A 12436-nucleotide genomic window follows, 5' to 3' on the forward strand; every position below is an offset into this window, starting at 1 on the left:
TTTCTAGCCTGCACACCTATAGCTTCACGCTTCACTAGCTGGATCTTACAATACCTTTGCTAGACTGCACAGTCTTCACTTTTAAGATTTCTAGTCTCCATGTATGTACTTCTGGACTGAGATGTCACTCCTTAAACTCCTTGCCACAAAAATCCCCAGTTTTGCTCTTTGTAACCTTCCACCAAATTGTATTACATCTTGTGACTACCCTCCAAGTTCTCCAATTTCTGCAGTGAACTTGAATTGTGAATACTAGAATCAGGCACAGGACCCCAGTAGGACTCAGAAGGAGGACCAAATACATACATCTCCCTAATCCCATTTAACCTTCTTCCTGAGAACTGCATTAATACACTAGCTGAAATGTCAAAAGTGTATTTCTAGTTAATTATCTTCGTTGAGGTCAAAACTGGTCCAAAGACTTCTCAAATACTTTTCCAGAATGGACACACTCCGAAACCACACTGCCAACTCTTGGCTCAAAGCCGTGTGCTTTTAGATATGTGGGTATCTAAAAAACTGACATGACTTACACATACTGAGCAAGCCGAAGTTCTACTAAAGGCAGCAACATGCACAGAAATACAACAGTATCTGGCACTAAATCTAGGTTTAGAAATAATTATCTCCCCTCCTAAAAACTTTCCCGTCACCTAAAAACTTTGAGCATCAGCAGACGGCCAGTACTAATCAAAACTACACTAATAACAAAACCCACCTAACTAGTCAGAAGTCTTGTGCACAAATAAGTTTACCTCAGTTGTATCTTTGAATAATGACTACAATTAAGTTACTTTTTAGTGCTGCCAGTAAGATTCTTCTAAAACACTCAGTGCTTGCTTTCTTCCTTCTTTAACAGATTCCACCTCAGTAGAATTACACTTAACTTAAAAAATGCATCAAAAATCAAGTGTGAATACTGTTGCCAAAAACCTTATTAAGAAAGGCTGACAGTCTTCTCACTTAGGGGGAAGTTTAAAGAATGATAGAACAGTTTATAAAAGAAAAACTGGTATATAGATAAAATAGGCAGATGCTGACACCATGAAATACCTGGCAGTAAAACTTACAGTACAAGCATCAAGTAAGTTAAACAAGGATGAACAAGTGAGCAAGACTCTGCTTGTCTTATTTTTACGTACTCATCTCTAAAGCAAGATTTAAATACTCCAGAAAACAAAACCTATTTTGAACAGCAGGATGACCACTACCACTCATTCATTTGCTCAAATAATTCTCAAATAGTCTTAAATACAAAGAAGTCTTAAATAGAAAGATACGTACGACATTGTGAAACGTACCGAATTCATAGAATCAACATCACTACCTCATTCCATTCAACACCAGTTTTGCCATAGGGTGTGCCAAGGTTTATCTTTCTTCTGTTGCAACTGAAAACATACCTGATTGCAAGACAGGCTGCACAGCTTTGTTCAACATTAGCACGTGAAGATAATGTAAAGGCAAACGTGCCACCTTTCTTGAAGCCTTTCAATTCTTTTTAACAGCAAGCATTAAGGAAATCCTATGATTTATGCAAACAACAAAAACCCCCATGTTGGTGTAGAAATTCCAGTAGAGGAAAATCACTATGTATGCAACTGATACTTCTGAAGTGCAACCCATGAACTATTTCAGTTTCTTGTTCTCATTTCTAATAAACTCACCCATTCAACCTCTTTTGGAACTTCTTAGTATATCAACATGATTAATTTTGATATGCCTCACTGGTTGAGTTTAGGCAGAAACAGCTCTATTATTAATTTTTGGGTTTGCTTACAGGTCTGTTCTTATCTGAGATAAGCATTTCTCATGGCTTTGTTTTCTAAAGATTCTGATTAGGCAATCTTGCAAAACAAGAGTGTGAACCAAACTTTTATCTTCACAGACATATATTTGCTGCTGTACGAGTTAGTTTAATTACTGGCTCTTCTGCTTGGTCTTGCTTCTATATGCAGTCTGCCCACACCCTTTTGTCAGCTGGGACAACATTAGAGGTCTCCACAAGCTGGTTTAACTTAAAAAATTATACCTCCTCTTTCATTTTTCCCGAGCTACATATCACATGGAGCATGATCAGGGGACTATGAAACGTGCCTATGAACTATAAAACGTGTTTTGTATTATGAGCACGATTCAGTATTAACCTCTTGAAAATACACCTAAAACTTCCCAAAGTAAGTTACTGAAGTGCATCCCAGACAAATTCCCCACACGGGAAACATGATATACATTGTTAAGGCTAGTTCTTCCAAACAGAGGGCTGTGGCTATTGGTTTCGATAACGTCATCTGCTGGCCCATCCCTCAGGATTCTCCCTGCCCCACCTACTCGACAACCTCATCTGGAGGCACAGGCAAGTATGTCTGGGGTGGGTGTTAACAGGCATCAGCCTACATACGAGCTCAAATACACATCCTCACTTTAAAGTTTAAAACTAGGTGTCTAAAACCCATGGGATTTTTAGGAAGAAAACACAATTTGGAATCAAACCCAGGGAATTACAGGTCAAAGACCAGATCTAATGCTCCAAGCTTTAAGAGGGCAGTATCTTTATCTGTTAGCTGCACCTTGTAAGAACGACTGATTTATGCGCACAAAATTGCGCTATGTGGTAGTCATTGTAAGTAATCTTTAGCATATGACTGAGAAAGATATATCAACTTACTATCAGGTTACAGCTCATAATTGCACTCCCAGAAGCAACACCATGAGGGAAAAAACAAATCTGTTACTATGAGATTTTGATTTACATGCACGTAGCAAAGGAGAAGAACCAGAGTCCAGGATGATAACACAAATACCATCAATTATTCCCTTGTCGTATCTGTGCTCATCAGTTAAAGGCATCTGATATTTCAAAACTAAACCATACAATCTATTGATATGCTATCATAACCAGATGGTACATTCACAAACTCGTGAGACGTCAGGGAAGTCTTTTTTTCCTCTTGAAAGGAATGATATTTGTTATTCAGAGGGGGAAAAAAAGGCACTGCTCAGATTACGGAGATGAAGATTCTAAAGATTCAGAATCAAATCCTTGGAAGAAAGGCTCTATGTGTTTAAGTGATCTTGGGTACAGTACTCTAAGAGGTAGGTCACTTCTACAAAATCCAAGATGACAAGTGACTGCAGGAACCAGGCTCTGAATGAAGTGAAAAATCAATGACCACAGACGGTCAAGACAATGGAACATGAAACTCTGACAAACAGTGTACTGAAAAGAAGACCATAGCCCATATTTAACCACGAAAGACTTTGCTTTTTGTACATCAAATTGAAGACATCCAGGTTTGTAAGCCTAGAGAATACTTCTTTAAATAACAGGATTTTCTCTAAATCTGCTTGCCTCATGCTACTGATCTGCACAATAATCTATTAAAGATAACTATACCAGCTACAATTTTCTAAAAAAGGCTACTTGGAACAAAAGGGCAATGCAATTTGTTTGTGCTTACTAAAGGGGTTTCAATAGACTTCTACAACGGCAAAAGAAGATGACAGTCATAACTAAGCAGCTCAAATAAAATACAGGCGTGTTCCTTGTAAGCAAAGGATATATTTCTATAGCTGTGACTGCAGCTAGCTTTAAGTTGTCATGTATGCTATTAAAGACTATAACTACGTTAGGTCTACCAATGTGGAAAAAGAATTCATCGTCTCTCCATATTCTACCAAATAGCTAAATAATCTGAGCATAAATTTATGATTCCCAAAAAGGTAAGTACAGTAAAAAAGAAAATGTTTAGATTAGTAGCCTCATGAAATTTTTGCAAGATAGCAACACCTCACTGACTGCGCTTGTGAAAGATGATTTCATCAACTGGTGAAAAAAGGCAGCCAAATGCCTTAATTAGAACTAAAGCATTGCTTCTAAAAATATGCCTTCTCGCTGTCTCTGATGATATTGAGAGAACAAGCAAACAAGTCCTTTTTTGCAGTAGAACACCTGAAACATGTGCCTTTTATTTAAGAAACCTTAGAAGAAAGCTTTCCTACTCCTGCCCAAGTAAAACCAGCTTCTGACACATCAGCAAACTACCTACATTTTAAAAATGACTTTTATAGGTCAGTTTGAGCTAATCCTCTTCAAAAGAATCCAAACCAAAGCAAAGACAACAAAAGCCAATCCCCACACCACCACCACGCTTTAAGGTATTTTCTCTAATTCTGGAACACTTTTTTTATTCAGGTTCTGTTCCCTATCTTCTTAGGCGTTTAAACATCCTTTCTGGAAGTTATGCATGAGAAAATTTACTATCAGTCTCACTGAAAAAAAAGTAATTAGTTGACATATAAAAATCAGCTCTTTTATTTTCCACCTGTTGGCTATATGTTCAAGAGTTATAAGCTGTTCCCTTCTTTTCCTTAAGTGTATTGTACTGGGAAACCATTTTTGGCAGTTTTGTTCCAAAATCTCTTTCAGAGTCAGCATTAGATACAAATACTTTACATCCATTGCTGCATACCACTCCATAAATAAAATTTTAATCAGTAATTTTTCTTTCCCTACTAAAAAATGAGTCAGAATGAATACCGGAATACTCAGCATCACTCCCCATTTGCAGTCCATGCCGAATAAATGATACTTTTCTCAAAGAACTGGTGGAACACAGAACTCTACGGTTAAGTGAGAGAGATTATTACCCGAAGTACTTTGATCTGCTTCTTGAAATTAAACAAGAGGATGATGACAGTGCAGAAATAACAGACAGCGCGGGCAGACACTCCATTAAAACGTTAAAACTCAACCCGGTCAGACAACATGAAGACGCAAGCAGACAATCGAGCGACCCTGCACGCCCTCCGCTGTGTTTACGAGCAGCTGCGTTACTCGGAAGGCGACGGCTCCGCCGGCCGGGGGGCCAGCCCGCCCCCGCCGCCCCGCACACGCGCCCCTGAGGCAGCGCGGCCGCCCGTGCCCCGGCGAGCGGCCCCGGCCCCGCGGTCGCGCCCCGCAGGGAGGGGACACGGCACGCCGAGCCCTGGCTCCCACGCGGAACCGCGGCACCGCCCGCAACGCTCCCTGGCGCGGCGGGGAGGCGGCCCAGCCCAGGGAGCGGCGCGGCGGGGCCCGCGCTCACCTTGTCCGAGTCCAGGTCGGGGTCGGCCTGGCAGAGGCGGAAGAGGAAGGACTTGGGGTCCCTGCAGAGCGTCTGCCGAGTGGTCAGGAAGCAGGTGCCCCCCACGTTCAGCCGCACCCACTTGCCGGGCACGGTGCCCGGCGGCGGCGCCGAGCTGCAGCGGCGGCAGGGCCCGCCCGGGCCCAGGCCGCCGCTCGGGGGCACCGGGAAATCGCAGTGGCTCTCCGCCGCCATCCTCGCCGCCGCCGGAAGGGTCCGCCCCAGCTACAGGTCCCCGGGCGCGCCTCCCACCGGAAACGGCTAGCCGAGACTGCCCCCCCCTGCCCCGCCCCGCCGCCGATGGCGCCCACAGCGCCGCCCCTGGCCCGGAGGTCCCCCCCCCCCGCGGAAGGACGAGGCGGAGGCCGGGCCAGGACCCTACATGCCTTTATTACAGACTACCAAGCATAAGTGAAATCCGTCATCCAGTCACTAACTACACATCTACAGCACAGAAATCTGTCGAGAGGAGAATAAACAGTCATTAAATTATGAGATATGATTAAATCATCGACCAATAGAAAATTTATATAATAAAGCCAGAAAAAAGGTGTAAAATATAGTTTACAATAATTATTCACATTCAAGGCTGTACATCAATACATACAACACCATGGCCCCGAACATGAATTCAATCCAAATAATTCATATATTAGAATTTAAATAACACAGACTGAACTAGAGGCCAACAAGAGCCAGCAAATAATCTTATAAGAATAAAAATACAAAAGTGTGTATCTTATATCATTGCATTATTTGCTTCTGTTTTCGTAAGTTCTTGGAGGAGGGGAGATTGTTTTTCGGTGTTTGTTGAGGGGGGTGGGGGTTTTCTTTCTTTTTTTTTTTTATCTGTACATCACAGTTACAGCTACAAACCAGGTAGAGAATATACACACGTAACTGACTGCCACCAACCTGAAAACAGCTAGCATACAACTATCAAAACTGATTATAGTTCCTGGTTCCTATTTCTTCTCTTTTGTCAGATACAGTAATTGTAAGTTCTGCTACAATTTAGAACATTTGCCACATCCAGTCAGAGTCAGTACATGGTCATAGGAAGCTTTGTCAAATGGCAACCATCTACATTCACTGCCATGCGAACAGACAGACCAGGTCATGGGGCGCTTAAGGACCTCTCCAATTGTTTGCTGTTAGAAGTCACATTTCTTTTAAGAAAGAGGAAACATTCTTAAATCACCAGTCTTAACTGAAAGCATGCCATTTTGGGTCAGAGAATTACTTGTCTGTAAGCTTGCTTGATCAGCTGATGGACAATCCGTGTCATGAAGCTTTGCAGGAGCACTTCCATTTGATTAATAAAATATCTGCATAAAATATTACAGGCATTCAGCAAAATTTCAGATATAAATACCACACCTATTCATGTAATTCACTAGTAGAAAGGATGATCAGAATCCACAGACCACATCTTTAGGCAACTATTAATATAAAGTTCTCTCCTCAGCAAGGTGTTGAAATCAGATTTTTGTCCACCGGCCAAACGAAGCAGCTATCTCCGCTTTACTACATCATTCAAAGGAAACTGTTAAGTGTACATGTGGGAATCCCTCAGGATTCTTCAAAGTTCCCAGCACAAAACATAGTAATACCAAGTACATTAAGCATCTTGAACTATGAAAAGGCATTACAATTACCAAATTTTTGTTTTGACCTACAGAGCTGTGTTTTTTCTGGGCTTATATATGGCAGATACCTCACAAATAAATCATGCCAGAAGGAGACAAGCAGAGCACAGTACTACTATCCAATGGCTTGATGTCTTCAGTATCTAAATGCTTAGCAAATGAGATCTTAATAGGTAATGTCAGTCTGCTCACAATGCCTCCACATCACATCTGAAGCAAGCCTGCCTTAATATAAATCCTTCTCAAAACCAGTCTTTAAGGGCAATGGCAATAACTCATGTCTCCAGTTCAAATCCCAAGCAAAACAAAATCAATTACTGACCAGATTCTTTATAAGTGATTGGCAATTGTTCAAAATACAAAAGATGGAATGAAACAACAGATTGGATTTTCAGTAGGTTTGCAGTGAGGAGTCTGAAGAAGAGTCTTCAAGTGCCTAACAACCCTTTTTGTGCTTTGAAAGACCTTGAAAAAAAGCAGAGAAATTAACTGACTTATCTGCAGCTCTGAAGAACCTCCCTTGTACATTTAATTCCGTGAATTCCCATGAACCACACGAGTGATCTTCAGGACAAAGGTCTGAAGCTACCCTGCTTCTGGATATAAGCATTTAGAACAGGAACCAGCCCTTCATAGCATATCACACCTGGCAATGCACATTTAAGTAGAAAACCCAGTGAAACATACTTAAATGCACATGATTGTTTTGTCTTGCCTCACTCTATTCTGCCATCTTTCAAAACCACGGATTCAACTTACAGTCCAAGACCGACAAATACCTCTTCCAGAAAAGTTCTGGTCCCTTCCCAAAAACACAGCAGCTAAAGAAAGCTTGATTTGGAACACTGAAGTTCTAAGGAGAGGGATGCCTGCAAGAGATGATCGCGGTTTCCTAATGACAGCATTATCAAAGTAAAGATGTAATACCGGAATGTAGACATCAGCCTTCCAGACAACTTCTTGAGAGCTTACCACTATCAAGATTCCTTTGGCTGAACGCTTTTGGTGGGCAGGACAGAAGTGCTCTGAGAGAGAATTTTCAGGGTGTGAAAGAGCAAAAATTCCTTTGTAATGGCAAAATAATCACAAGCCTAAATATCACAGAAAACATGCTTAAGCATTCCTAGATTTCCACCTAGTGACCAAGCCAATGGAGGTCACTCCACCTCCTAATGAAGCTGAGGTGTTCAGTATTAGCAGAACAACTTTGCCAGACTTTTTACATATGGCCAAGTTTTGTCACATTGAACAGCAGTGGCACCATGACACCGCAAAACTCTCCTGTATAAAGTTGGAAACTGGTACACTGACATCTCCATACCAAAGACTAAGTCCAAAAGCAGTAGGGTTGCCTCCAGGGAACCCAATGTACAGCTGGAATTTGACAACCAGAGAACAAATGGATAGCACTGCAACAAACTGAGTACACGTCATCTTGTTTGGAATGGTAAATACAGGATTAACACAGGCACAGAGAGGTGATGTACTGTGCTATTAAAATTTTAGTGAAAAGGAGTGCAACTTGTACGTGATGAAGTTTTTCGTGACACAAAAGGGATGGTGTTCTGTCTGTCTTGTCTCAGCCATTTACAGGGCACCTTAGCTTCCTTAACACCAGGCACTGTAAGACAGTGATTTACTTCTGTCAAGTCTGTGTACGTGGTGGGATAATAGAAGATTACAAGAATGTAGATCCTCCAAAAGAAAAGACAACTGCACTCTCTTCTTTAAAGACTGAAAGATACTGGAAAAGCTGAACTGGCATCAAGTCCAACCACACAACAGTTTTTAAGAGATCAATAATACCTTGCCTTCATCCTGTACAACAACAAAATACCTAACATTCACGTAAAATCCTGGTAAGCCATTGCTTTTAGAAATACTGCTTCTAGAACAGTAGCCCATGAGTTTTTCAGCATTGCAGGAGAACATTTCTTTCTTTGGTGGAAGGAAAAGCACATCATAATATGATACTTCAAAATGCCAAGAGATGGTATACATAGAAGGCAAATAAATAGGTGTGATGTTTATACCACTTTTAAAACAAGGAATGCCTTTGTACAGACCTAGGTCATTCCTCTCTGCAAGGTTCAGGAACACAAGCATGTTGAAAAAAACATTAGGTAAGTTGTTTTTAGCACATAGAAAGTTTTGTCTTTGCAGCATTACAAGAAATGTTTGACCACAAAAAAAGCCTTAATTTGAAGAGGATAAAGGATATCGATATGAAAAATATTTTCATTTTCTAGATATGCCTTAAGTATCATATATTTTCTCCTTTTATCAATATCTTTCCTTTGAAATTTTAACTAGATTGCTTTATGGATCTGATTTTTCAATTGCTTAAATTTTTTTCAGAGCTACTAAATATTTGGCCATGGACCAAAAACAGGATTTTGTACATCTCATCATTCAATGAGACAAAAAAAGTCAAGTAATCAATTCTACAAAGCTTTCACACTTCCTTCTCTACCCAGGTAAACAGGCTGGCCCCACTAAAATGCACAATACATGCACAACCTGGAAAGAAAGCTTCTAGCCCTCACCTCCTGAAAAGGTGAAAAACTATTTACTACTTCAATAGTAACCTTTTTCCCCCCAATACTAACTAGCTAAGTCTTTAGTTAGCATTAGTTAAAAGCATGCTAATTAAGTTTATTGTCCCTTGATTAAACACACATGATTCATTAAAATTTAAATTGAATGTTTAAGATCTTATATGCTTCAGAAGCCAACATTACAATTTTAGAGAACTTTCAGTGCCATGCTCAGCATTTCACTCTCTCAAAACCTGTATCACTGGAGCCTGTCTGCCAGACACATACATCTGATTCATTCACATAATTACTAAAGTACCACATAAATCCTGCAACCAGAACTATATTAGGAATTACACATGGGTGCAACTGACCAGGCTACAAATGCCATATACCAATAAGCTGGGGGACTGTGAGGAAAGGAAGAGAAAACAAAGAGGTGGTGCTTAGGAGAGGCATATAAAAGCTCCCTGATGAAATACAGTTTAATGATAATCTGAAAGTCACAGAAAACTCCAGCCCCATAAAATGCAAGGCTGGTACATGATTCAGCATGTGTGCGTGTGGATTGGTTTTAACTCATCTTAAGTGAAGCTGGTAATGCAAGGTCTATCCTCTAGTCTGCAGCAGAAATTGAGCTGAAGTGCACAAAAGCAAGATCTTCACTGCAGTGATATGCATGTGGAAGCCTCAACAGAAGCACAAAGAGCGAGCAAAGCGACCCTGAATTCCATTAGGTTTTTGCTTTTCTTTTTTTCTTTCTTAGTAAAAAAACAAAAACAAAAAAACCCAGAACATTTCAGACATATGCTTCCCCTTGAGATGGTAATAGGTGGGTTGAAAAGATTCCTCTGATCGGCTGCACACGGAGTTCTAGCAGCAAGTAGGGAAACCGGGAAAGTTTGGATGAGCTTTACTATTTAGCAGCATTCTGGTGGTATCTGTGCCGCCAAACTTCATGTATCTTTTTGCACCATTTATGAGCATTCCCACTCGGGTCCATCAGGTAATATGTCCTGTTTGGCTGTAAGTGAACAACATTTTAATGAGTACCACAAACAGTTTAACAAAAAAAGCAGTAATTACTCTACATCCACCAATAAAATAATTATTCAAATTCTATTCCTAAACTTTCTGAAAGTTAAATTACAGTTATATAACATTATGTATTACTGAATAGCCATACGTCTGGCATCTCAATACTGTTAAGCAGTCAACTGATAATATATTGTTGATCCTTGTGATCCACTATATACAAAGAGGGCTAAATTTTAAGAGTCCTTCTTAAGAACTTCCTTCAAATCCCCAAACCCACCTATAGTTTATTGACATGCAAATATTAAAAAATACACTTGTATTTTTGTGGGAAATGTGTATACTGGGGGTTTCATAAATTTTTTGGTTTGGTTTTTGGAGGTTTGGGTTTTGTCATTGGTTTGTTTCTTTGAGGATTTTTTTTTTTTTAATTAAGGCTACCAACACTTGTATTTAAGGAATTATATCTTCTCCAGGAAACATTATTTGTTAAGAGTTTACAAAAATTGTCCAAGGACCTTAGCACAACTTACAAAGAAATGAAAGTTGCTTACTGTGTGAACAAAAAATGTCTTAAAATTCTTTGCTTCTGGTCGCAACTCTAAAGACCATGGAATTTCTCCTTTTAGAACCTTGTTGACAGGATCCACATAATACAGGTGGGGTCCTTCTGTGAGTAGCAACTGGCGCCGACGTGCAAACAAACCCTAACAAGAAAAGTAGAAGCAACAATACAAAAAAAACCATGAAGAAAAATTGAATGTGTATATCTGAATTTAACAACAGAGGTAGAAGTAAAACAGCTCAGTGATAGGATAGGATGTTTGAGTCTGGGGGACTGTTGTTGTTTGTTTTCCTTTGCTTCACTCCTTTTTTAGGGGTTTGCAGTGCACCCCTACTAGTTGTGTTCTGCCATGTAGTAATTTAAGAAAGCATCTCCAAGTTCTAACAAAACGTAAAACAACTAGCTCTAGAACAAAGCAAAATCTATTTGTCAAAGATTCCAGCACAGAATTCAATACTCATGATTTTGTGGAGAAAACTAGGAACAAGCAGGTAGTAACTTAAATGAAAGAGAACCTACATTCCTACAAAGCTGACACACTATCGTTGCTCATCTGTACCACATTAAAATTAATAATTAAAGCTGTTCTAATATCACCACTGCCTCTCTCAGGATACAGGCATTTATTGGATCCAGGAAAAACACCACAGTTAAGGACAATATGGGCTTGTATTTTATTTTCCAGTATTTGTGGCTTGATCCACATGAAGACATGCATCAAGACAAAGCATTTAGTGGGCTATATCAGGTTGGGAGGAGAAGGGGGAACAAAACCTCGTTTACTACAGTCTCAAAATGAAAGCATCAATAGCACATTTACTTTTAGCCTTTTTCAAAAATCAAGAGCACACCACTAAACTAAGAAAAGCCAATCCATTCACAAGAAAACACTACCTGTTAAAAAATAAACAAAAGAATTTGACAGTTCCAAGTAAGTTAAGCAAGGAAGCTCTAAAACAGATTCCTTATCCATGCTGCAACTATGCAAAAATGTGACAGCCAAATCTTGTTACAGGGAATTCAGAAAAGTTCTTACCTTTCTTTTGTCCACTGGACCCATTTTTAGAATTAAGTTATTTTCTACAAACTGGTGCCTTAAAAAAAACAAACAACAAAAACCCCACACTATTACTTCAGAAGTAATTCTTCCACAGAAACAGTTTTTATCTTCATCAAGCAATTTTCTACGTCTCTCCCTAGTATCTCCTTTTTCCAAAGCGTCCTGAACACCTTTAACTAGATGAGTTTGGGACTCATACTCATTCCAAGCCAGACTTTTTTCTGAAATCTGACAGGGGTGGGGAAAGTGACAGATGAGAAACTCCTCTAAAGAGTGAAGAGAAACACTAGTAAGTAAATGGTCTATAGGCATTTTGGGTAGATATCAACAGAATATTATCATTCAAAAAAACCCACCTAACAGCAACTGTAACAAAGAAGGAACCTTTTCTAGTTCTAGGGCTCCAGAGGAAAGACATCTCAGCACTGGTATAGCATCATTTCTGCCTATCTTCTAGACCTTGT

General features: G+C 39.9%; 1 protein-coding gene across 5 annotated transcripts in view; it reads right to left on the reverse strand.

Moving 5' to 3' along the window:
- PDPK1 (3-phosphoinositide dependent protein kinase 1) overlaps positions 1 to 12436 on the reverse strand; it is a 67442-nt gene that overhangs the window by 27163 nt on the left and 27843 nt on the right. For 3 of the 5 annotated variants that reach the window (XM_080387628.1, XM_080387627.1, XM_080387629.1), the window contains 3 exons: positions 11949 to 12006; positions 10902 to 11054; positions 5497 to 10336 (listed from right to left, as the gene is read on the reverse strand). In XM_080387628.1, the coding sequence (XP_080243754.1) occupies positions 10229 to 10336; positions 10902 to 11054; positions 11949 to 12006 (319 nt within the window). In that variant the 3' untranslated portion in view covers positions 5497 to 10228. Of the gene's footprint in view, positions 1 to 5087; positions 5379 to 5496; positions 10337 to 10901; positions 11055 to 11948; positions 12007 to 12436 lie in introns of those variants that run through there. The other 2 variants (XM_080387631.1, XM_080387630.1) reach the window with 2 other exon arrangements.

Source organism: Falco punctatus (assembly GCF_963210335.1).
Source record: "Falco punctatus genome assembly, chromosome: 4".
Taxonomy (NCBI): Eukaryota; Metazoa; Chordata; class Aves; order Falconiformes; family Falconidae; genus Falco; species Falco punctatus.